The sequence below is a fragment of the Ambystoma mexicanum genome, chromosome 6p (genome assembly GCF_040938575.1).
Source record: "Ambystoma mexicanum isolate Mex_15411 chromosome 6p, UKY_AmexF1_1, whole genome shotgun sequence".
NCBI classification, from domain to species: Eukaryota; Metazoa; Chordata; class Amphibia; order Caudata; family Ambystomatidae; genus Ambystoma; species Ambystoma mexicanum.
Window position 1 is genome coordinate 579,402,904 of NC_090935.1, and position 24,420 is coordinate 579,427,323.

Sequence of the window (24,420 nt, forward strand, 5' to 3'; positions counted from 1 at the left end):
CTCGTTTAACAGCTTTAAAAGCCTCAGTCTCACTTCAGTCCAGCGCTGGTCATCGATTGCAGTGTTCCTGTTTTTGACTAGTCCCTGGTTCTTGGTTCCTTGCCTTTTTACCTACTTCCTTGTTCCTGTTTTCTTGTTTCCTCCGCCCTGAATTTCGGATTCATGCGCTAATTGATTTCTGCTCCCTTGATTTCCCTTTTTGTCTTTCCCTGTTTGCAGGCAGCAATTCTCAGTGCTTTCCCCTTTTAGATGCAGCCCAGTTTGTCTGTGTTCTATATTTCTTTGACTCTGTCCGTTGCTGCTGTTACCCATTTTGCCTTAGCCTTCCTCTTAGTTTAGTTTCCTGTCTTTTCCTTGGAGGGGTCGCTCCAGATCCTTACTTTCTAGAGGATCCATTCCATGTTTTCCATTGCACTTCTGCATCCATTTCCCATTTGATCATTAGGTGTGGTGTGTGGTGGTAGCTAGCTCCTGTGTGAATGCTTATGTTTTCCCCACTAAGTTGTAATCCCTATTCCAACTTAGGTATTTAGTTTTCTGCAGCGGTTCACGCTCCGCTGCCTTCCAGTCTCCGCCCTTGCCCAGCGGGCTCTCCACATTGTAGCGGATCTCACTCTGCTGCCTTCCATCCTCCGCCCTTGCCCTGCGGGCTCTCCACATAGCAGCGGATCACGCTCTGCTGCCTTCCAGTCTACGCCCTTGCCCTGCCCGGCAGCCTGCCTCAGTCCGGCTGCCTTCAGCCCTTGTCCTCTGGACCTCCCTACTTCTCCCATTGCTGTTATAGCCTTTCTGGGTCCCAGATTCACCAACAGGATTCGTGGGCTAGCTGACATTCAAGAGGTGTATCTCGTCCTCGTGAGTACAGTTCTTAAGTTCCCTTATGTAATACCATCAAGAGTGTTAGTACACAGATCCTGTCATTGCTTGCCCTCCACGTGGGTTTAGCGCTGTCAGTACCTGTAACAGCAATTGGGGGTAAGGCGCTTGCCGACTTTCCTCGCGGTCAGGTGCTTACCCCACATCCCTTTTCATATATTGGTTTTGATGTCACACTCTATTTGCACTCCTGGGTTTTAGCATACCTGAGTCGTTGTTCCTGGGTGCACATTTCCCTTGCCATATTCGCTGCCTTTGTACTCGCCTGACTAATCCTGACAGAATGACCAGCCCAAAATTCCCATTGAATATGGCAAGTTTAAGAAAGAAAGGCAGCAAGGCCTCTAACAAGTTTGTACAGAAGGCCTCCCCTACATTTACCTGTGACAATCAAATCACTAGGCCTGACTCCAATGAACTCCTTGTCACGAATGGGCATTTACGTGCAAAGTATTTTTCCCATAGGATGGCACACCCTACATGGCCTGATCCTAGTTCTATCTTTGGTTTTGATCCCGATTCTATGTCAGCACAAGCCTTAGCCGCAGAAAACAACACACTGTTAGACTTATTATACGAGAGTACCTCGGTTGTTGAACCCCATGATTCCAGTTGTGCTTCACCTCAGATGAAACAGTTTCATGATACCAACATAAAGAATAGAGGGGTTTCTTGCATAACTTCTGTTTTCTACCCTCAGTCTAACGCATACTCCGTTGCACAGGTACATACTGTAGTCCCTAATGCCAAGAGGTCTAATGTCAATAGTTTGTTTAAGGAAAACACAGACCAAGTTGGTAAGAGGAACTATAAATCACAGAACCTGCAAGCAGTAGAGGACAATGTACAATCGATGCACATCCAGATTGCTAGTGCAGGATCCAGCCCTGATGCCACTATGCTTCCCCCTGTGCCTACTGATAGTGATGTACAGTTAATGCAGGGCATGCTAAGAGCTAAACTTGAGGAGTTAAGACAAAAACTCATTTCTGCACAAGAGGAAAACAAGACCTTACACTCTTTACTGAATACACCTCAGACTTTATCTGTTGATGTGGAGGAAGTGAACACTGTTCAGCCCCTGAGGGTAGAGACTTTGGTAAACCATGATATTTGTCGATATGTTAGATCTATTGGGAGTGAAGGTCTTTCGTCTAGCACAGCGCTCAATCCGGGCACAGTTTCTAACAATTGTTCTGCTGATTGTCAGGGATTGCAGTTAGCTGAAGATGTACAAACCACTCCTTTACCTAAAGTTTCCTGTGTAGCAGTCTGTCATAATTCTGAGCTAGCACACATACAAGCTTCTGATCTTCAAACACAATACACAAAGGTGGCATACACAGATTCAGTCACTACAGTAGGCTTAGGTCCTGCTCTTGATACAGCTGCTGAGACTGAAGTAGATGTTAAAGCTGATGTGGAAGACGATCTTACCTCTGGGTTCACTCTTCCTTCTGCCAATTCTGATCAATACGAACAGTCAGAGACAGTACAGATTTCATGTTCTGATGAACTCATTCCACAGTATACAGAACCAAAAGACCAGCAGGCGATTCCTGAACTGTTGATTGTTAATCTGCCTCTTTCAGAAGCTAAGACAGAGGAATGGACAATTGACGAAATCCTGATTAACAGAGACTTTACTATGGTGATTCCACTGGTTGATTTTGACTTCCACAAGGAAAGAGACTCTGTGTCACCCACTAAAGAAAAGGACTGCAAGGGTACAGTTCAGTCCTTGGTTACTGGAGCCAAGGAGTCTAATGCCCTAAAGGTGCCCTCCATTCCTGAGCCACTAATGTGTCTATCAACTTCTGAGACTTCTGTGTGTCCTCCTACAACCATTGACTCTTTTATGATCCAATCCACAGCCCTGCAGTCATCTTTGGCACACGTGTCTTCAATCAATGAACCGCTGCCATGTCTGCCATTTAATCAAGAGCCTCCACCATGCACGGGGTTAGTCCCAAAGACCCTGACATGTTTGGATTCAGCTACCGAGATGGCTCCAACTCGCATGCCTTCAGCTTCAAAGTTTCCTCTGGCCTGCCTGTCTTCAGCTACAGTGACTCATCCAGAAGATCATCCTTCAGCCAGAGAGCCTCCGGTAGTCCATCATATATGCATGTCTTCAGTTCCAGAGTTTATTGCTTGTTTGCCTTCAGTTCATGATACACCGGTATCCTGCTTAACTTCGCTTCCAACATCAGAGGTATACCTGTCTACACCATCAGATCCTGCTATATTTTCTACTGCTCCAGACAGTCCTCCTGAATCCCAAACATTTACTGTCGATGAACGTTTAGATTGCCTTTCTTTTGCTTCAGGAGGAGCACCAGAATGCCTGCCTTTTCCACAAGACGATTCTCCCAACTGCTTCACCTTAGCATCAGAGCCTCCTAAAAATGCAGCATCAGAGTTTGAGACTTTTGCCAGCTCCCGCTTCAGAGTCATCAAGCTGGACCAAGTGGTGAGTCAGAACTCCTCACCTCCCGCATGTCCGCTCTCGGCAGAAAGGCTAACAGAACTTCTACCATCGTCTAAGGCAAGTTGCACCAGCCTGCCTCCCTCCTCAAAGACTTACAAGGGTCCACTCCCAGTGACTGAGCTTCCTGGACCTTCCAACTCTGCTCCAGGTCCTGCAAGTTCTTCATGCCTTTCTTCGAACCATGAGTCTCTTCCTCACCAGAAGTCACCGTTTCCATCAGTATCACCTCCAAAGACAACGCACTCCCATCATGGAAAGAAGAAGTCTCGTACGGGTGGCGGGCACCCGAAGAGGGCCGTAGGAGGGGGTATACTGTCACGACTCGCTCCCTCCGCTCCCGTTCCCGCCACTTGGGGACATGTTTTGGGGCTTATTCCTTGCTGGACATTTCCTCCGAACCTAATGCCACAGTGCTGTAATGAATTGGGAGCGCTAAATCCCTATTTTCCAAACTACTTCCCTTCCGGATCCATTCCAGGTTTTTGGCAGTCAGCATGCTTCTTTAACCAAATGACTGTGCTTCCCAGAATGCCTGGCCCACTGCTCCACCTCCACCCTTGCAGGACAAGGTTGGGTGGAGGATAGGCAACACCTGTGGCTGCAGGTGCAGCAGTCAGCACACCAGAGGCGTGTGCTCGTTTAACAGCTTTAAAAGCCTCAGTCTCACTTCAGTCCAGCGCTGGTCATCGATTGCAGTGTTCCTGTTTTTGACTAGTCCCTGGTTCTTGGTTCCTTGCCTTTTTACCTACTTCCTTGTTCCTGTTTTCTTGTTTCCTCCGCCCTGAATTTCGGATTCATGCGCTAATTGATTTCTGCTCCCTTGATTTCCCTTTTTGTCTTTCCCTGTTTGCAGGCAGCAATTCTCAGTGCTTTCCCCTTTTAGATGCAGCCCAGTTTGTCTGTGTTCTATATTTCTTTGACTCTGTCCGTTGCTGCTGTTACCCATTTTGCCTTAGCCTTCCTCTTAGTTTAGTTTCCTGTCTTTTCCTTGGAGGGGTCGCTCCAGATCCTTACTTTCTAGAGGATCCATTCCATGTTTTCCATTGCACTTCTGCATCCATTTCCCATTTGATCATTAGGTGTGGTGTGTGGTGGTAGCTAGCTCCTGTGTGAATGCTTATGTTTTCCCCACTAAGTTGTAATCCCTATTCCAACTTAGGTATTTAGTTTTCTGCAGCGGTTCACGCTCCGCTGCCTTCCAGTCTCCGCCCTTGCCCAGCGGGCTCTCCACATTGTAGCGGATCTCACTCTGCTGCCTTCCATCCTCCGCCCTTGCCCTGCGGGCTCTCCACATAGCAGCGGATCACGCTCTGCTGCCTTCCAGTCTACGCCCTTGCCCTGCCCGGCAGCCTGCCTCACTCCGGCTGCCTTCAGCCCTTGTCCTCTGGACCTCCCTACTTCTCCCATTGCTGTTATAGCCTTTCTGGGTCCCAGATTCACCAACAGGATTCGTGGGCTAGCTGACATTCAAGAGGTGTATCTCGTCCTCGTGAGTACAGTTCTTAAGTTCCCTTATGTAATACCATCAAGAGTGTTAGTACACAGATCCTGTCATTGCTTGCCCTCCACGTGGGTTTAGCGCTGTCAGTACCTGTAACAGCAATTGGGGGTAAGGCGCTTGCCGACTTTCCTCGCGGTCAGGTGCTTACCCCACATCCCTTTTCATATATTGGTTTTGATGTCACACTCTATTTGCACTCCTGGGTTTTAGCATACCTGAGTCGTTGTTCCTGGGTGCACATTTCCCTTGCCATATTCGCTGCCTTTGTACCCGCCTGACTAATCCTGACAACGGTATTACCACCACAGGAAATCCACCAAATCTCCAATGGAGGCTTATGGACTCCAAAGATGGGTATTGACACTTCCTACGGTGGAAATCTGCCAGACCAAGTGGCAGTAACTATAAGCGAGTGTAGTGTATTTCTGCACAAATACCATAGGGATACCAGCAAGCTCATAATGAGACACATTGGGCCTGATTCCAGGGCGTGTTTTATAATGGCACCATCCCATTGGAAAACGCTCTGTCAATCAGGCACGTTGTCTTTTAATTGTCATTTTATCACCCTATTGTATACAATTGCCCACTAAGCCTACCGTAGAAGACACACTTTTAGAATGTAATTGTTAACGCCCACAGTCACCCCCAAGCATCGCATCAGAACCTTTCTGTTGCAGTCTGGCAAAATGACGGGCACATTGCCAGCGACGGCTTTCCAATCAGCAACATTACGGGCAAATCTCTGCAGACGTCATCGCTTTATGGAGCTAAGATCTGCTGTCTGCAGGTCATGAGCACATATCTCCAATTAGGTTCTATGTCATTATCCCACCCAATGGAGACCACTCCTCCAGAAGACTGGCTCCCCTCCCTCAGACCTAGACGCCCCCCGGCCCTCCAAATACTTACCTGCTCCACTGCTGGCAGCCTTGACCTCCTTCTTCCAGTCCCACTGCACACAACCCCGGTTGCAATGCCGCCTTCTCCTGGCTGTGTATCCTGGGCTGTCTCTTTTAGAGGCAGTCCAGAGATTGTACACCTCTACATATCTTTAAGCTCCAATAATAGTTTATGTGATACCTGTCCTCGCTTATTGTGTTTTGTTGTTGTCGAAAATTGCACAGAAATCTTCTCGTAGATTTTTAAATGTACTCGATGGAGCCCTTGTTCCATTCTCGGCAAGTGTGTCCTATTCTGCGTGGTACTACTGGTGCCAGAGAGAATACCATCGACGGTAGGGAGATTGAGGCAATAATATTGCCAGCTGGGTGTAGAGGTCTGTCTGTAGTCTCATAGATCGTCCATTGCGAGGTAGGACATGCCACTCTGTCACTCATCTAACGGAACTTGGTTTCAGTTGAACCCACGGTTTGCAAACGAGTGCGTGATTGACCGCTTCGACAATGTAGCTTCATTTGTTTCCTGACATCTGTAATGCACTGAAGCAGTAATTGATCTGCAAATATCCAGTGTCCATCGTGACAAACATATCAAGGGCTGACTCACAGAGTAATTCTGCATATTTGTTTATGAAAGTTTCAAGATTCAGTTTTCCTGCTGACCCTCAACACTGTTAGTTTCTCATGAATATCTGCTTGGCCAGGTCCACATGCTGAAATATTTGGCCATGTGCCATACAATGTTACTGACGAGGGAGTTTGCAGGTGCAATCAGCGATGATTAGATGTTTTACTGTATACGTCATGTATGTCTCCACATCTGGCAGGGCTTGGACAGCACCATATGAAGCCACTATGGACGAAATCTGGAACCAGGGCAAAAGCAGGGGTAGCATTATTTTGACCTTCCTGAAATGGAGTGCTCACCTGCAATCACAAACTTCGCAAAAGACAAGTGAGAAGCTAGGGGTGAAACTAATCTGAAAGGGGTGGGGGGTCCTCTGTAGAAGGGCTGGAGATATCATAGAAAAGGGGAAGCAAAGACGAGAGCACCCTGGGAACCTATTGTTTACTCAAGAGGTGTTGTTAGGTGGTGAAATCTATGTAAAATGGAAAGATGGCAAAAGAAAATGCATTTATTTATTTATCTCTAATGCGCCGGAAGCCCGCAGGCATCGGGACGCAACACACACACGCGGACAAACAAAAGAGACGGGGCAGGGTCTGCAGAAAGACAGATACAGGCAATTACTTAAATAGAAATGCTTTTAAGGCTTTTGTGAAGGTCCTGGAATTGGGCTCCAGAGTTCCAGAAGTGGGAAGAGAATTCCAGAGTTTGGCCGCTTTGACTTGGAAGGATTTTCCCAGACCATTCTCGCGTTTATACTTTAAACCTATGATCTGCATTTTGTTGGTGGATCGTAATGCTCTGGTAGGACGGTACTGCAGGACCAGAGTTTTCAGGCAGGAGGGGGCTGCTCCATACACACATTTGTGAACGATGGTACCCGCTTTGAAGTAAATGCGATCCTGAATAGAAAGACAGTGCAGCTCCCTTCTGTGGGTTGAAATGTGCTCCGCATGTTGAGTTTATTAACAATGCGCACAGCATTGTTTTGTAGCACTTGACATCTCCTTATGTTGGAAGATGAGGCTCCTAAAAGAAAAGAGTTACAGTAGTCTAACCTTGTCAAGACAGTGGCTCGAGCGATAATCGCATTACTGTCTCTAATTAATAGATAATCGCATTACTGTCTCTAATTAATAGACGTATATTTTTGAGTAGGTGAAGAGAATGGTTATAGCTTTTTGTCAATAGATTGACGTGAGCATCTGAATTTAAGGAGGCCTCCAGAGAGACACCCAAAGTTTTCAACTTACTTACTACTGGAATACAACTTGTGCCTATTTGAAAACTAGAGTAGGCAGTACTTAGTTTAGCCCGTGCAGCCTTTAAACCAAAGATCAACAATTCAATCTTGTTGCAGTTCAGGCAGAGCCAATTGGAAGAAATCCAGTCTTCAATTTGATGGTATATAGAAGAAAGGGCTGCAGAATCAGTCAAATAGTCTCCTGTTGGCTCTATGACCTGCTGGGTGTCGTATGCGTAGTTGGTAGAAAACGCGCCCAGATTGTTTAAGAGAGAACATAGGGGCCGGATATAGAGGTGGAACAAGATTGGAGACAGACTTGCTCCCTGCAGTACTCTGCACCAGATAGGTGTGGTAAGAGAGCATGCCTGGCCCCACTGGATACGTGAATCGCGGTCTGACAAAAAGGAGAGGAACCAATCAATCACTGACCTAGGTGGTGTAAGGTCTGTTTCAGGGTGCCGTGATCCACCAGATCAAATACTTTGGATAAATCCAGCAAGGTCAGATTACCTGCTTTGACCTCTTCTGTGATGCGGAGCATGTGAGCTTGAAGGTCCACTAGAGCAGTTTTAGTGCTGTAGTTGGGCCGAAAGCCTGACTGTCTAGGATGGAAAATACAATTTGCTTTGACGAAGCACTGGAACTGTGTATAGGCCACCTTATCCAGGACCTTAAGCAGGAAGTTACAGTTGGTAATAGGTCTGAGATTTTTAGGGTCCTTGGGGTCAAGGTTGGATTTCTTTAGCAATGGGGTGACTGTGAAGTTTTGATAGACTTGGGAACCTTTCTTTCTCGAAAGGAGGCATTAACCTAGTAAGGAATGGGGCAAAGAGCACCCTGTGTTCCAGGATAATTTTATGGGCAATAGCATTTTCTGAGCATGCTGTAGGTTTCATGGACGAGAGGATTTCTTCCATCTCAGACACATTCATTTCTAAAAGGGAGAATGAAAGGTGACTTGACACTTTGTGATCTCTATATGAAAGGCTTTTAAATGTATTATTCCTAGCCTGCATTTTTACTTCTATCTTTTCTCTTGCCTTAATGATTTTTTCCTCAAAGGCGGCCTGCACTGTCTGTGTGACTTGAGTGGTGGATAGGAACCGTATTTGGAGAGCATTAGGTTTCTCGAGAAGTCTTAAAGTTTCAAAGAGTTTTCTGGTACTGTTGGCTTCTTGTTTGATTTTCGGGGTTGTAGAAGTTCTTTTTGCTATTAACCACTTTGTTTTTGTACATTTTATCTGGCTGTTTGATGCTGTAACCAAATGGATTCCAGCTTCCGTTTCACCCTCTTTAGTGCAATCAATTCAGAAATAAACCATTTCTGATGGCCAGGGTTATCTCTAACTGGCTTGGTTTCAAGAGGCGCGCCCTTATCAAGAAGGGTGGTTAACCTTCTTTGATATAGAAGAGCAAGATGTTCGGCTGAGTCTGTTTGGAAGGTTTCTGACGTGATGAGCTTGAGGCAGGATGCAAGATTCTTGAAATCTATTTTCTTGAGGTTCTTGCTGGTGACTAGTTTAGCTGTATTAATTCGTTTAGGGTGCCCCTGAGGGAGCAGAATATGCAGGTCAATGTTGTCATGGTCCGACCAGATGCATGGCTGTGCATGGTCAACCTGAGCTACAAGATCTTTGGTAGACACTAATCTAGAATGTGATTTTTGTCAGTAGTGGGCGCATTGTTACTTCACATTTATGTTAGTTAGAGCTCTTTCGAGTTGGCTTCTTTGTCAAGTTTATCACCCTACCAGCAGTTAAGATCGCCAAGGAAGAGGGTGGCCCTGATTGGGCCCTTCTAGGGAATGCAAAATATATGTTATTTCCTCATTAAAGGTGGGCATTGCTGAGGGGGGGCTATAGATTAGAACAATATTCAGACAACAATTGGGGTTGTGAGGCATCTTGGCAAGCAGTATTTCACAGTCCTGACAAGAGACTGGAGAGACAAACAGGCCTAGGTTAGTTTTGGTGATGATTGCCACCCCGGCCCCTGCTCCCATCTCCCTATTTGTGCAGAGAATCGAATACTCGGAGGATACTGCTAGGCAGATGGCCGGGCCACCATTATCCTTAATACACATTTCAGTTAGCCATGTCGAGGTCTCTGTCGACTATCATGTCATGAATGTCGCTGGCATGGTTGTTCAGAGATCTAGTGTCAAGGAGTACAATTTTTAGTGTATCTCCTGACATATTTTTAGGTTTGAGGTGACAGTTACTTTAGCTGAGTGTTTAACATGACTGTTTCTTCAGAACAGTCTAGTGTCATGCTCATCTCACAATTTACAATGATCGGTTCGAACTCAGCTTGAGCTGAGTGCCAGCCTTTCGTTTAGGTGTGAGGTATGGCGAGCTTCGGGAGTATTAGGAGATACATATTCGGCCCCTAATGGTAGAGGACACCCAGCAGGAGTGCTTACAGGCTCAGTGGAAGTATACGTGTGGAATGTATGTCCAAACTGGCTGCTATGTTCTGCGACGTAGCTAGGGCGTCCATTTTTGTCATTTTTAGCCTATTGACAAGAGCAACACGATTGACTCGAAGTAGAGACAGTGATAAAGATTCCTCTTCTAGGTAACCAATTATGAAGCATACAGTATAATGAGCTATAATACGAATGTAAATGAAGGGACTAGCGGGAAATTTCCATTCACCTACAAGAACTGTTCATACACTAAGAAGTGATTGTGATCGCTTAGGTAAGGTGTTTAAGTAACTTTCAGCTTGCATAGGAAGGTCACATCATTTAATGCCACTGCGAGATTTGGTTGGTCATTTGAAAGGTGAGTGTTCTGTTATTTAAGGCTTTGGCAAAATAAAGGTTGATAGTTTGGCCTTCAGGGCTCTCCCTACTTTTTGACGTTCAGCTGCAGGAAGAGGAATTCGATGCTTCCATCACCTTCCGGGGCTCCCCTCCCTTGACATTTAAAGGCTCCCTCGCCTTTCCATGATCCTTCCCAGCTGTTGACGTCTATTGAGGTGTCATCCCTCAAACATAAAAGCATAGCTACTGAAGGTTCATTAAAATACATTCTACTGGTTTAAAAAAGAAACACAACACATTACAACATGGCTGCATTATGCATAAAATGTTGCTTGAAAAATACAAGATGTTTTTGAGCACAACAATCACGTCAATCAAACACAGCATATTGATTAGTATGTTAACACAAGCAGACAACGGTCCCTACAAATAACAACACGTTCAACTCATTAACTTAGAAACGTGCCACTCCAAATCAAGTTCCGTTGGTGGACCTCTGAGAAGGGTGATCAAAAGGTTACAACTTCTCAAGTTATGCATTTTTAGGAATGCACGGATATACCAGGATACACACAGACCTTTATTTTAGTATGAGTGAATGGGGAATAGGCTATCCCTTGACACCTGCACCTGCTAATTAAATACAGGCAATACTCACCATCATTTATTATTCATGCTCTACATCAGGGGACATTGCAACCACATCATTCAACAATGACAATACTTTACAGAGACAGAAGTAGGGGTATGGTGCTATGACCATGGGATCTTGGGCAATGTTCTTGAACCTGCTCTCCAACCTTGATGCTAATCACCCCTCTGTCCTCATCTTACTTGATCTCTCTTCTTCCTTTGACAGGGTCAACCATGCCATCCTGCTGGCATCACTGATCAGTCTCTGGCCTGGCTGACTTCTTTCCTCTCGGACCGACCCTCCCAGGTGCAACTTGGGTCCTTCCTCTCCTCTATATCTCTCTCTACCTGTGGTGTTACTCAGTGGTCTAACCTTTCTCCCTGGTTGTTCAACCAATATCTGGCACCTTTCGCCCACCGCATTGCTGCTCTCTGCTCCAACTTTCAGTGCTATGCGGACGACACTCGGCTCGCTTTCAGGCTTCCCTCTGCTGCCTCTTCTCCTTCTCTCATCCCGGATTGTCTGTCTGCAATCCAGGAGTGGTGTGCCGCCAATCTCTGCCTGAATGCCAGTAAGACTGAGATCCTCCTCATCGGCACACCTGCACCTTCTTTTCCTGCCACTCTATGGACGGCCTCCCTTGGCCTTCCTCCTACTCCCACCTGTGAGGCTAAGAACCTCAGGATCATCTTCGACTCCACACTCTCCTTCTCTCCTCACATCTCTGATGTCTCTAAGAAGTCAAACTACCAACTGAACCTCCTCAGAGGTATTCTTCCTTTCCTCTCCTTCCCCCAGAAGCTCTCTGTCTCCAGAGCTCTGGTTCTCTCTAGGATTCACTACTGTAACAGCCTCTTTTTAAATCTACCTGCCTCTATTCTCCGTCCTCTACAACTCATCCAGAACAGGAGTGCAAGACTTGTCCTTCGCCTCAAGCCCAGGGATCGTATGCCTCCAGCCCTGACATTTCTCCATTGGCTCCCAGTGGCTGCAAGGATCAAGTTCAAGACCCTTTGCATTGTCCACAAGGCCTTCTAGGGCCTGGGACCGCAATAACTCCAACTCTCTCTTCGGAAGAATATCTTCCTACCCGAGCTCTTCGCTCCTCCACCTCCAACTCCTTGAGGGTTAGGCGCTTCTCCAAGCAACGAGTTGGGGACAGATCTCTCTCTTTGGCTGGCGCCTCCCTCTGGAACAGCTTCCCTGCCTCTCTGAAACTTGTGCAGAACCATCTCCCGTTCCGGAAGCATCTCAAGACTTTCCTCTTTGATTCTGCCTTCTCTTTTCCTCTGCCCTGCTGATCTCCTGTCAGATACTGCTCTGGCACCCCTTGCACTTGGGTCAGTATCTGCAACCCTGCAGTCCCTTTACCTGCATTTATCAGACACTTGCTGTCTGCACTTAACCCTTCCACTGCCACCTGCTAGCCCACTACTTGTTTTTGATCCTGTGTCCTGCACTTGCCCTTCCTCCCCTTCCCCTGGCACTTTTCCCCTAAACCTGCGCAATCTCAATGTCACTAGGCCTAGTAAGATCGTTGTCTTTGTCCCCCCTTTGTTCCCCTACCTTGCCTCATTGCCCCTTGAAACACTTGTGTATAGGTGCGTTATAAATATCAAATATCATAACTCTGCCTGTCTGTTTACACTTACTTTCTGTATACACATAGGAAGCTATGATTACATAATATATTCATACCATAAAAGTAAATACAGAGCTGAAGACAAAGTAGATTTTGGGCAAGTAACTGGGCAGATTACACATGTAGCTTTAGAAGCAAAGAGAATGTTGACTCCAATAGGCAATTTAAAAGATTTCATCCACGAATTTAACTGATAATATACACATGATGCAGTAACTAAATGCAGTTGAACGGCTCAACATGCAAAGGAACAACATTGTGTGACTTCCTCCTAAAACATTTAACGAAAGCACTCTTTAGTACCAGTAATAACTGCTGCACTCTTCACTAGCCCCCACCTTCCAGGGACAGGAGAAGGATACTTGGGGGACGAGGAGGGGGGGGGTCACAGTGTGAGCTGAATTTTCTGTCAAGTGTGGGCTCTACCGCTGTACATCAAGCCTCAGGCAGGAGAGAGAATATTCTAGTTGGGCTGTTGGCCTTTTGCTCATCCATTATTTTTTTTTTAAAGGACCTTCCTTATACCAATAGACAATGCACTTTTTCTATATCTAATGGGATTGTGGAGGTCCTTATAAAAATGCCTGCACTGCCCCTGGGCGTTTCCCTCCGATCCATGTCAGTGGTGGAGCCAGGGTGGGGGTAGGGGTGGCAACCGACCCCCGTGGGTGCACCTGTGCCCCCCTGGTGCCCAGTGCGCCCCCCAGATTCCCCCTGGTACCCCATTATCCACCCCCCGGCACCAAAAGCTGCCTCCGCTACTGATCCATGGGAACCAAATGTTGGCTGTGCACATCGAAACAGTACTTAGTTGGTTTCTATGCACACAAAAGTAGATAATAACAAATAATTGTAAAATTATTTTGAGGCTCCAGCAAGTGAAGGCCATTCCAAAGGGCAATAGAAGTCATGTCTGCGGGAGCTGGGTATTTGAGTCTGCTTTTGGCATATGATGGGACCTCCTGCAAGCCTATACTTTACACCCGGTGCCTGTGTGGTGGTGTTATTGGGTCATTCAAGGCTTCATCTAACATATGATGCAAGCACCTGCAGGTGTGAGCTTATAGCTTAGCATATGGTGACTATACTATGCATATGGGAGCATCATTGGGGCATTTGAGGCTGCACTTCACATGCAACAGACAAAACCCATTGCATGTTTCTCCTTAACGCATGTTACATCCACTAACTGAGGGGTCAGGCCAAGGGGGTGACCCTGTTATTGTATTTTCTGATTTTTAGAACACAGCAGGAACACATAGGACAAGATCTGCGAGACCTCGAAAACAAAAGCAGAATATAAAAAGATAATCAAAACTCATGCAAAATATGTACCAAGTGGAAGCAATGCGTTTTAGATGTAAGCGAACTTGGTCTCTTTTTTCCTTTTGTGAAGTGAGTTCTGTGCTACTCCACTTTCCTAAGTCCCCCAGGGTCTGTGTACCAGTGCTTTGTGCAACGTGATCCAAAAGTGCAAGGTGTCATCTTTCCTAGTGCAACATTATCTGCAATTATAAGCACATTATTTGTTCCATGTGTGCTTTCTGGCCTTTGTCATTCGAGCAGGCACACTTATGCATGAGTTTTGGTTATCTTTTCATACTCTGATTGTCTCTATGTTTTTGTCCTATGTTCGATGAATTAATAAGTACAATGGCAGAGCCTAGCTTTGTGGCAGACTCCACAATGATACAAAAGGATCATGGCACAGGAAAGTGGTGCAACGGCCCGGTAGTGGGCGAGAGGGCACGTAGACAGTGTGATGGGGCTGCATAGGAATTTGTGAACTGTGTAGTTGAGGCTGAATCATTTGCTGGTGTTAATCTGTCTGTATTTACTGCATGCAGAAAACGGTCACAACTGCAAAACAACCACCCAGCCATGCTGTTCCCAATACTCACGCACAAGGAACCCATTTTGCATCTTATTTATATACCTGGTGTTGATTTCTTTACCGGACTAGGGGGGAACAGAAAATGGAGTTGTGTGACAAATAAAATCAGTAACAAAACTGAAACTATGTAAACAAAAAAAGCTTAAAGAAATCTGTCCAACAGGAAGAAAGTGTGGTGGCTTTTAAACATTGCGGTGATAATGCAGATTATTTACAACGCTTTCCTTTGGAAACTCACTGAGCTGTGAAGCCATTTTATGAAAGGTGAAGCTGGCGGCCATGTTGCGAATCAAAGGTAAGGAGGGACATGGCAGGCTGGATCGGTCGAGCAGTCGTTGCTTACCATCATGTCTCGTTTTACTTTAATCTCAGGGATTGGGTGCAGAAAACCCGGAAGTACTGGAGGCTGGCAAAGGCACAGAGATGTCCACTCATCTACTTGGGTGCGCGGTTCGCCCATTAATGCCACGGTGTCCCTCACCTGCCTTGATATGCAGTCTGATTTTGGGCAGTGTGAATGACGTTTGGTTACAATCCAGAAGCGTTGTTGGCCATGGTATGTGAATATTGGCAGAACAAAACAGAACATAATTCATACATAAATTGCAGCAAAACTGTGGGGTCCACTCCGGAGACCGTGACACTGACTGGACATAGACAGAAGGGAGGCGGTCGTCACTCTCAGCAGGATATGATTACAGAGGATGTAGTTTTGGATTTAAACGTGGCCAAACTAAACTAATTAGCAGATCCCTTTCCCATGTCCACTTTGCTAATATAGGAATAACTCTTTAAGATTCAGAAAGATTTTTGGAGTTGATATAATTTGCACTTACGTTTAAGAAAACCAGCTGTTCTAGTTCCTCAGTTTCTTTCACTGTTTTCTCCAATATCTCTTTCGCCGTATCAATATTCTGCTGGAAGCTGACCATCTGATCATACAAATATTCCATTTTCATCTTCTTCACCTCCTCAAAACTCTGCATCTTCTGCTTGTGCTGGGCTTCTACCATTTTAACCATCTCTTCATTCTGCTCTTCCAGCAGTTTCCCATTTCTATCGTAGTTTTCCTAGAAGAAACAAAGAGGTGACCGTGTGCCAGCAAAACCTGCAATGGCTTTCATATTTGGGGACGAGCTTGTCTGAAATCAAACATACTAAACATTATGGGACAGCTATGGTCATTCACGGCAGGCCATGGTCAAAACCTTGTTGTGTCATTGGTCCTAAAAGGTGCTATGCTGTGCCTTAGTGGATAATACATTCTGCAAGACAAGCTTGAGCTTCTGATGAGCAACATAGGTCTGCACACAGCTTCTTTCATAGGGTTTCGCGTGTGAACTTGTCAGTGCTTCTTTGTATGAAGCACAGGAAATTACACCTCAAGTCCTGCACTTAGCACCAGAACCCCGAGTCCACCTATGTGGTATGGATACAAAGCAAACATTTCCAAGAGCTGCAAAAAAAACTAGTTTGTGTAGCTAAGTTAAATCTTAATTTTCCTACTGGTGGTATCCCTTAAATGGATATCCAAGCATTAGTTTCCCTTTTCTTAAACTTTTTAAGAGTCCAAATATTAACATAAATTTGCCAATAGCACACAATTTGCTTATACAAAAGTAAAAAAGTGTAAACATAATTATTATAACCAAAATGTATTCAATATAAATGAAAATCTAAATTCATTGAGAGCATATAAGACTCATTTTTCATAACAAAAACAATTTTTACAAATCAAAAGAATTGAAAAAATTACAAATTCACTGCTGTTTAGAAGTCCACCAACATCACAAAAAATTGATGAAAACAAAATTAAATCAAGTCAAAAGAATCAAGAAAAACAAGAACAATTCACTTCTTGCAGGTCTGCCCCACCTATATGGTATGGGCTCCTTTGCAAAAACTATCAGCGCCAAATCAAAGCCAATGTGTCCGCTAGTAAGAGGTTATGCCTAAGGCAGGAGGCCACGCTTGCTTCTATGTGTCATTACAACAGACCAGCATTTGGGATTGTCAATGGATCCCGCTGTGAAATGTAGTTTACAAAGTGTGTCTTCAGCCAGGCTGTGCAGCTGCCAGCTAGAAAGTGGAAATTGATAGGGTAGGAAGTGCTGGGGGGATCTGAAAGTCATATTGACCTTTCTCTATTGGTCTCCAAGTTCCTAACCCTAAAGGCATGTGGCTTCCAAAACATGAGTAGATCTGACAACATGGTGAGAGCTCACAGAGCAAGTTGAAGGAATGCTGTTCTGAAAGCAGGGGCAGCTGCAGGGGCAGAGGGCAGGGAGAGATTACAACACTTTTCTGGAAATGCAACTATGGATGAAATGCAAAATTGGCAGTGTTGGCAGCTATCTATGTGTTATCCACAGACAGAACAGAGTGTGGTCTTTTTCTTGCTACTCACTGTGGTGATAATAAAGGATGCTACTCACAGGTGTGATGATTTAGAAGAACCTTATATTTTATCTCTTTCCACATGGACCACCATAGGGTTGAAACACTGCTGCTACTACACTCTCGCACATAAATCTGCACATGCACTGTATGGCACAATCTGTAGGTGGGTATAAGGTGGAGTGCAGCAGGGAGAGGCACAGCAGGGCACTGGATGGAAGATACTACATCATTGGCTTTCCTAGAGTCAAAGTATTTCTGACAGTTCACAGTCTTGAAATCTCGATGGAGTCTTCTTCGTTCGTGGTCATCCGGTTTCAGTGCCTGGGTCGATCACAGTGTCCTTGGCATTGTTTTCTTGTTCTTTGTGAACTGCATCTTCTGACCCTTCACTGGGGTCACCACTGGATTCCTTCCTATGTTTTTCTCACACTTTGGTCCCAGCCAAAAAGGGAGCTTATGAGTGCCAATCTGTGTGAGGTCTTTAGGGAGCTTAGAGGCGAGGTGCGCATTGCTATAAGTTGTTTTCTTCTGTTGTTCTTCGACGATCTGATATTTTCAGCATCAGGGATCTTTGGGCATTCCTCTGGAATGAGCCCATGCCAGAATAAGGTTGGTATTTGCGGGGGCGTGGCCAGCAGCCATGCGGTAAGGAAGAGCTTTCTTCTAGCTCCCACTTGATCCACTTATTGATAAATATTTCACCCGTCCACATGCTGGATTAAAAGTAGCATTGAGGACCGGAACTACACAGGAGCTGCCGGGGAAAGTGCCGCAGCTCAAGAGGTACTGAACAAGGAGGAAGAGCCGTGTGTCCCAGAGGCACCGAGACCCAACATGGGAGAGCAACGCCAGAGGAAGAAGAAACATGATGGGCGATCTCCACACCTGAGAGGCAGCCCGCACACTGAAAAAAGAGGCGAGGAGGAGAGGAAGGATGAGCTCCTACGGACGGTTGCCGTGGAAGACCTGCAGCAGTCCGAGAGAAGCTTTGCTTCGTGGGCAAAACCGTGTGCTGCCCCAAATAAATGACACCTTTCAGAGAGGGAAGGTGAGACAGCAGAAACAGAGAAGGGAGCAAGAGACCGTGAGATGCCTGGACCCCCCGGAGAGTGCAACCGAGGAGCGGGAGAGCGAGAGCTGCAGCCCAGACTTCCCAAAACAGCGGACCAGCGGAAGAACGCTCTCTGCCGGCGACCGAGGAAAACAGGTGAGGAGCAGAAATGGTGGGAGCCCCCGGATGCTGGGAAGACTGTACACAGTGCGCATCGTGGAGAAGACATACAAAGCAGACAGAGCCACCCGCACGCACAGCTTAAAGTGCGCCCCCGGCACCATCCACACAACAGAAAGCCCCATAGCCTGAAAATCACAGCCGACAGAAACTGGTAAAGGGAGGCTGGAGGCAGAGACAAGAAGCTAACGGGAGACCCCGAAGTACGCCACTGGTCCGAGCATTGGGGAAGACTGCATAGGCAAAATATTACAGACCAACAACTAGAGGGCAGCAGAGGGTGCTGAGAGCCCATTGACCAGGAGAAAGGGTGACAATAAAACCCACACAGGGGGTTCAAAGAGCGCAGGTGGAACTCAACCCAAGCAAACAAAGTGACACACCACGGCGGCAAGGAAACCACGTAAGCATACAACATACAGATGGCAGACAAAGGCAAAAAAGGAAAGAGCAAGAAAACGGTTATGGAAGCTTATGCACAAAAAGGGAACACCAATGCAGATCAGCAAGGGAAACAACCAGGGTCGACCTCAACGCAGCTGGTGACCATGCAAGAGGAGAGCCCAATTTTGGCAGCCATAGCAGCGCTAAAGACGGCACTGGAGTACAAAATAGACACAAAATCGTGGATGTAGGCCTACTGCGACTGGATGTGAGGGCACTCACGGACCGCCTGGGCACAACAGAACAACAAGTACAAGACAATACTACGACCACAGCTAGTACCAGGACCCAAATGGAAGAACTCAGAGAAAAGGTGAAGGCCCTAGATCACTGCGCAGAAGATGCAGAAGGGAGACCCCACAAGAATAACATACAAATACTTGGACTTCCCAAGGGAGAAGAAGGGAGAGACCCCACAGAGTATGTGGAAAATATGTTGCTACAGGAGGTGGGTCCGGGTATGTTGTCCCAAAGATTTACGGTTCAGAGGGCACACAGATCGCTAAGGAAAAGGCCCCGGGTGCCCCCCAAGACCGATAATTGCCAAAATACTAAACTATAAAGACAGAGGAAAAAGTCCTTGCCTTCTCTAGAAAAGGGGGAACCATTAAAAGAGGAGCTTCAAAACTAGCAATATATCCAGATTATATCATTGTGGCCCAACAACAAAGAGCACGGTTTGGCCCGGCCAAGGAGCGGCTGAAAAGTGCGAACATGCGCTATATGTTAATATACCTGGCTAAACTGAAAATATTGCACAATTTTTTCGACAACATGGAAGAAGCGTAGGCTTGGATGGGATACAGGGATACCACAGCTCCCACACAGAAATAGCAAAGCACCATAACAGATGAATTCTGGACACAATTTGATGCTGGCCCTGAGAACCGTGACATAAATCAGCCTGGAGGACATAATGAGGACAATGAGAGTACGCGGAAATAGAGACACAGCAGTACCAGCAGGAGCTGCAAAACGGCAGCCCGGTAAGCGGCTGCATACCCCAGTTGAAACATTTAGACGTCATTTCTGAAATGTCGAGCTGCCGCACGTGCCCCGATGGAGAAGAAAGGGGAGTGAGAGAAGCAGCTAGGACTAAGCATGAACATTAACGCTGGGTCATTGTTTGGTTTGGCACTGTTTTGGGGAGTTACCGGGGGAAAGGAGAAAAGGGAGGGGGAGCAGGGGAGGAAACATGGGGAAACGTAACAAAGGGGACTCTTTGGTTATTAGACAAGTGGAACCATAAACATGGAGAAATAGAAGGAGTATGCAAGATTGTGGAGAACAAGAGAGAATGGGGCCTTCAAGTGAGGAAGACCAGAAATGAAATTAAACCACATCATGATAAACATAAGAGCACACCAGGGCCCAGATCAGAGATGAACATAAGCATGCATGCAATAATACCAAGTGGACAGACAGGGCAGTGGGAGCTAAGAGGCTCGAACACAATCCATTATGCTAACACCTGAGGGGTTAAAATAATCACTTGGAATGTGAGGGTCCTGAGCAATTACATAAAGAGGCTGTGAATGCGCACCAACCTACCCACTAAAGGCATACAGATAGCAATGCTCCAAGAAACACACTTAACGGCAGAGAGGCTGGCCACACTAGATAAGAAATGGGGGGTAAATTATATGTCTCACCCTTTTTGGCATTTGCAAGGAGGGTCCTTGTATGGATAGTGCCAACAGCCCCTTTCCAGCTGCTGGAGATCAGAAAGGATGATGAGGGGAGACATGGATGGTGGGAAAACAAGGAGGTCTGCTTTGTAAATACATACGCTCCAAACCATGACATCACGATCTTCTTTAGATCATTATATACAAGGCTGTCCACGTACAGAGAGGCAACATGGGTGTGGGGAGGAGACTTCAATTGCACACTGAATCCAGCACTGGACAGGTCAAACACCAAACACAAAAAAAACAGCACCACAGTCCAAAACCCTCAAAGGCCTATTATGAGAATTCAGACTGGTTGACATTTGGAGGGAAAGATATGGAGCAGAGCGGACCTACTCACACTTCTTAGCCCCCCCATGCGGTGCATACACGAATAACTGATATGTTCACGGGGGAGGAAACATTGAGGAACTTTGAGCACATAAAATACAAGGCCAGGATGCTCTCAGATCACACTCCACTTATAGCGACATGGCAGGACAAGGCCTAGAGACCCCGAACACCCACCTGGCGCCTGAGAGCAGAAGCCCTCCAGGAGGGGGAGTTCAATAACTACATGAGAGACCAGATAGAGGAATACTTTACCATTAACACAAACAGCGTAGCACAAAGGGGTACAGTTTGGGACACATTCAAAGTGGTCATGCGAGGGAAAGCTATTGGGAAAATGGGAGGACTCAGAAAAGAAACACTGAAGGCATTGGAAGACATCAAAAACGAGGTAACAAAAGCAGAAGGTACAGAAAAGGGAACACCGGCTGGGCCAGGGTGGCTGATAAAATCAAGACAGGAATATATGAGGGAATGGGAAAAACTGGGACGCCTGGACTTGGCTAAATACACCCAAAAACGACATGTACGCAGATGAGGCAAAAGGGGGTAGAAGTGATGTGAACGAAGCATTGTCCAATATAGACTAACCAAGACTCAGGGAAGATCAGACAGATGAGTTGAACGCACCACTGGCATTTGAAGTAATTAAGGAAGTTATAAGAGAGCTGCCCACTTCCAAAACCCCAGGACCAGACGGACTCACGGGAGAGTTCTATAAAACATATATAGACATACTGGCACCCAAATTGCTGAGTGTTTTCACTGAGGCATACGAACTGGGAACACAACACAATAGCCTAAGAGAAGCCACCATTATACCGGTCCTCAAACCAGGCAAACCACTGCAGAGCTGTGGATCATAAAGGCCCCTCTCTATGGTAAACCAGGATTGCAACATCCTGACAGCGGTCCTAGCGAATAGATTGAAAAGAGTAATAGGAGACTTAATACACACAGACCAAACAGGGTATGTTCCAGGGCGGAGCACCACGTGGAACCTGAGAAGACTACACCATGTAACAGATAGCACTAACCACCTCCCAGACGAATGTGCAGTCGCATCACTGGATGCAGTCAAGACCTTTGACTCAGTTCATTGGGACTAGCTGCTGAAAGCCCTAGCACATTATGGTATTGGGGAGATCTTCTTACAATGTGTTAAACTGATCTATACAGTGCCTGTGGCCAGGGTAAAGACAGGCAGGCAGATCTCTGAAGCATGGGAGGTGCAAAAGGGAACGAGGCAAGGATGCCCACTATCACCAATGCTGTATATCCTGGCTATTGAACCACTGGCAGTGTTCCTCAGGAAGGAATATGCAGAGGCAGGAATAGCATTGGATGGAGTAGAGCACCTAATTTCCCTATATGCGGATGACATGCTATTGTATGTAAGCAAGCCAGAAGACAATCTACCACACTTGATAGATGTTATAGATGAGTTTGCCAAGGTGTCAGGGATCAAGGTGAATGGAGAATAATCTTGCCTGTTTCCACTTGAAGGGCTTAGAGCCCTTGAAGAGTAAACATTGTCCCTATTAGGCCTAAAATGGAAGACGCAGACCTTTCTCTTCCTGGGCATCGCTATAAGACACGGCCCGGAGACCTCCCATAAGAGCAACACGCAGAAAGCTGTGGATGGTGTAACCAGCTCCATGAAGTTCTGGAGAAGACTGCCACTCAGAGTCACAGGGAGAGGGACCCTCCAGAAGATGTTTGTACTCTCCAGGCTCCCATACTGCTTTACTAACGTGCCGCACAGCATACCAGCACTTTTCTTCTGAACACTGAACAAACAGGATAGGAAATTCCTGTGGGAAGGAGGAAGAAACAGAATCGCCCTGAGTACGCTGAAGAGGGACTATGCTGGACTATGCTGAGGGTGGGATGAAGGTGCCCCACTTTGAAAGCTACTACTCGGTGGGGCAGCTACAACACGTGGTCACATGGCTGGGGGACAACCACTGTTAAAGCAATACTTTCTGAAGGAAGTACTTTGGATGAAGGAGCTTGCTTTGGAGCGACCCTCCCAGTTGCTGCAATTAGGTAAGGATATATGGCACAGAACCTGGAGACTCCTGGGCAATCCGGATCCTTGTTCAGTGCACACCCCTCTGACGGCAATAATAGGTGAACAACAGTGCGCACTGGCGAAATACAGGAGACACTGGGAAGATAGAGGGTTGGCTACTATCGGGGACCTTGTGAGGGATAGTGAGTTGATAACCTCCCAGCCTCTGATTGATGAATATGACATACACAAAGGTCAATTCCTGTTACAATTAGGAGGAGATAGTCTGGTCCACAATATGAAGGAGAGTTTAACGTGACACTAGACACCATGTATGATGTATCTGAAGGGGAACACGTGGTCTCCAGACTCTATGAGCTGCTTTTGAACAAGACGGGACAGAGGGAACTTAAGGTGTGCCATAAATGGAAGGCAGAAATTGGGAGAGCGCTGAGAAACGCAGAGTGGGGAAGAACGGTGCTTTACACAAAAGTAGTCTCTAGAACTGCTAGATTTCAACTCACCCAACTATACGTCACGCACAGAGCATACATGACCCCACACAGATTGGCACTCATAACCAGCACGGAAGCACGAGTTTGCCCGAGATGTGCCCAGGAAGGGACGGACTTGATGCATATGTTCTGGGGGTGTCCGGTTATACAAAAATTCTGCAGTGCAATAGCTGACAGGGTAACACGAGGGGGCATACAGATGCTGGACTGTTTCCTAGGGGAGGGAGACCAAATGCCCACTTTGCTCAAATGAAAGATTTAATCTGCATACTAGCGAAACGCAGGATTGCCATGGGGTGGAAATCAACAGAGGGCCCCAGACTGGAAACTTGGTGGGCAGACCTAAAAAGATAGGCATTGTCAGAAACTACAGTGTGGCTCAGAGCGCTGCAGAAGGGAAACCACGAAGGTGGAGGGGATTTAAACATGGAACACTTTGACATGGAACATGTTCCAGCCTGAGGCAGATGACCCCGGTTGAAAGTACATGCTTGAATGAAGAATTGGAGTAAGCACCGAGAAAGCAAACGAGAGGGACTATCATACAATGTAATGGAAGCAGGCCCCCATTGTAGATGCCGAAACAGACATGTACCTGAATCACTGTAATGATATGGCGATGCTTGTCTAATGTTGGTTTATTTGTTTGTTTGTCAGAAAATAAAAAACATTTAAACAAAAAAGGTAGGTATTTGCAACCCTGCCTCTCATGTGGTGGAGTTGATGGTCACTCTATAGGCTGCTATGGTTTGTTGGACTGCTTCACGGGAGTCTTTATTTTAATGCCTGACAGATTACAGCATTTCGTTAAGGAAACCTCACCCTCACAAATTGTCCCTTTCCTCTAGAGTGGTACAGGGCTGCTTTAAGTCGTTGGATACCCATTCACTGTTGTAAAGAGACCATGGCGTTCCGAGGTAAACTGTACGACATTGTCAGGCACCAGGTACAGAGGACGCCCTTTGTGTTGACTGTGGGTAAAAGACCATGGAAACTGAGGTAAACTGCATGCCACTGTTTGACACTAGACCAGAATGGTGGTGTTTGTAGTTTTTTCTGGTAGGAAAAAATATCAATCCCTTATGAGGTGTAATCAGGCTTGGACTGGCATATAGGACAATAGGGCAATGCCCGAACCAAAAACGCAAAATGCTCGTATGGGCGAGGTTTTTTGGTCAAAGTGGCCCACTTTTTTGGCCCATGTGGGCCAGTTT

The 24,420-nt window shown here is 46.3% G+C and overlaps 1 protein-coding gene across 4 annotated transcripts in view; it reads right to left on the reverse strand.

Annotated features, from left to right (window-relative positions):
- CMYA5 (cardiomyopathy associated 5) overlaps window positions 1-24,420 on the reverse strand; it is a 538,811-nt gene that overhangs the window by 213,035 nt on the left and 301,356 nt on the right. For 2 of the 4 annotated variants that reach the window (XM_069627405.1, XM_069627406.1), the window contains exons 4-5: window positions 15,418-15,651; window positions 14,624-14,646 (exon numbers count right to left, since the gene is read on the reverse strand). In XM_069627405.1, the coding sequence (XP_069483506.1) occupies window positions 14,624-14,646; window positions 15,418-15,651 (257 nt within the window). The remainder of the gene's footprint in view (window positions 1-14,623; window positions 14,647-15,417; window positions 15,652-24,420) is intronic. The other 2 variants (XR_011280640.1, XM_069627407.1) reach the window with 1 other exon arrangement.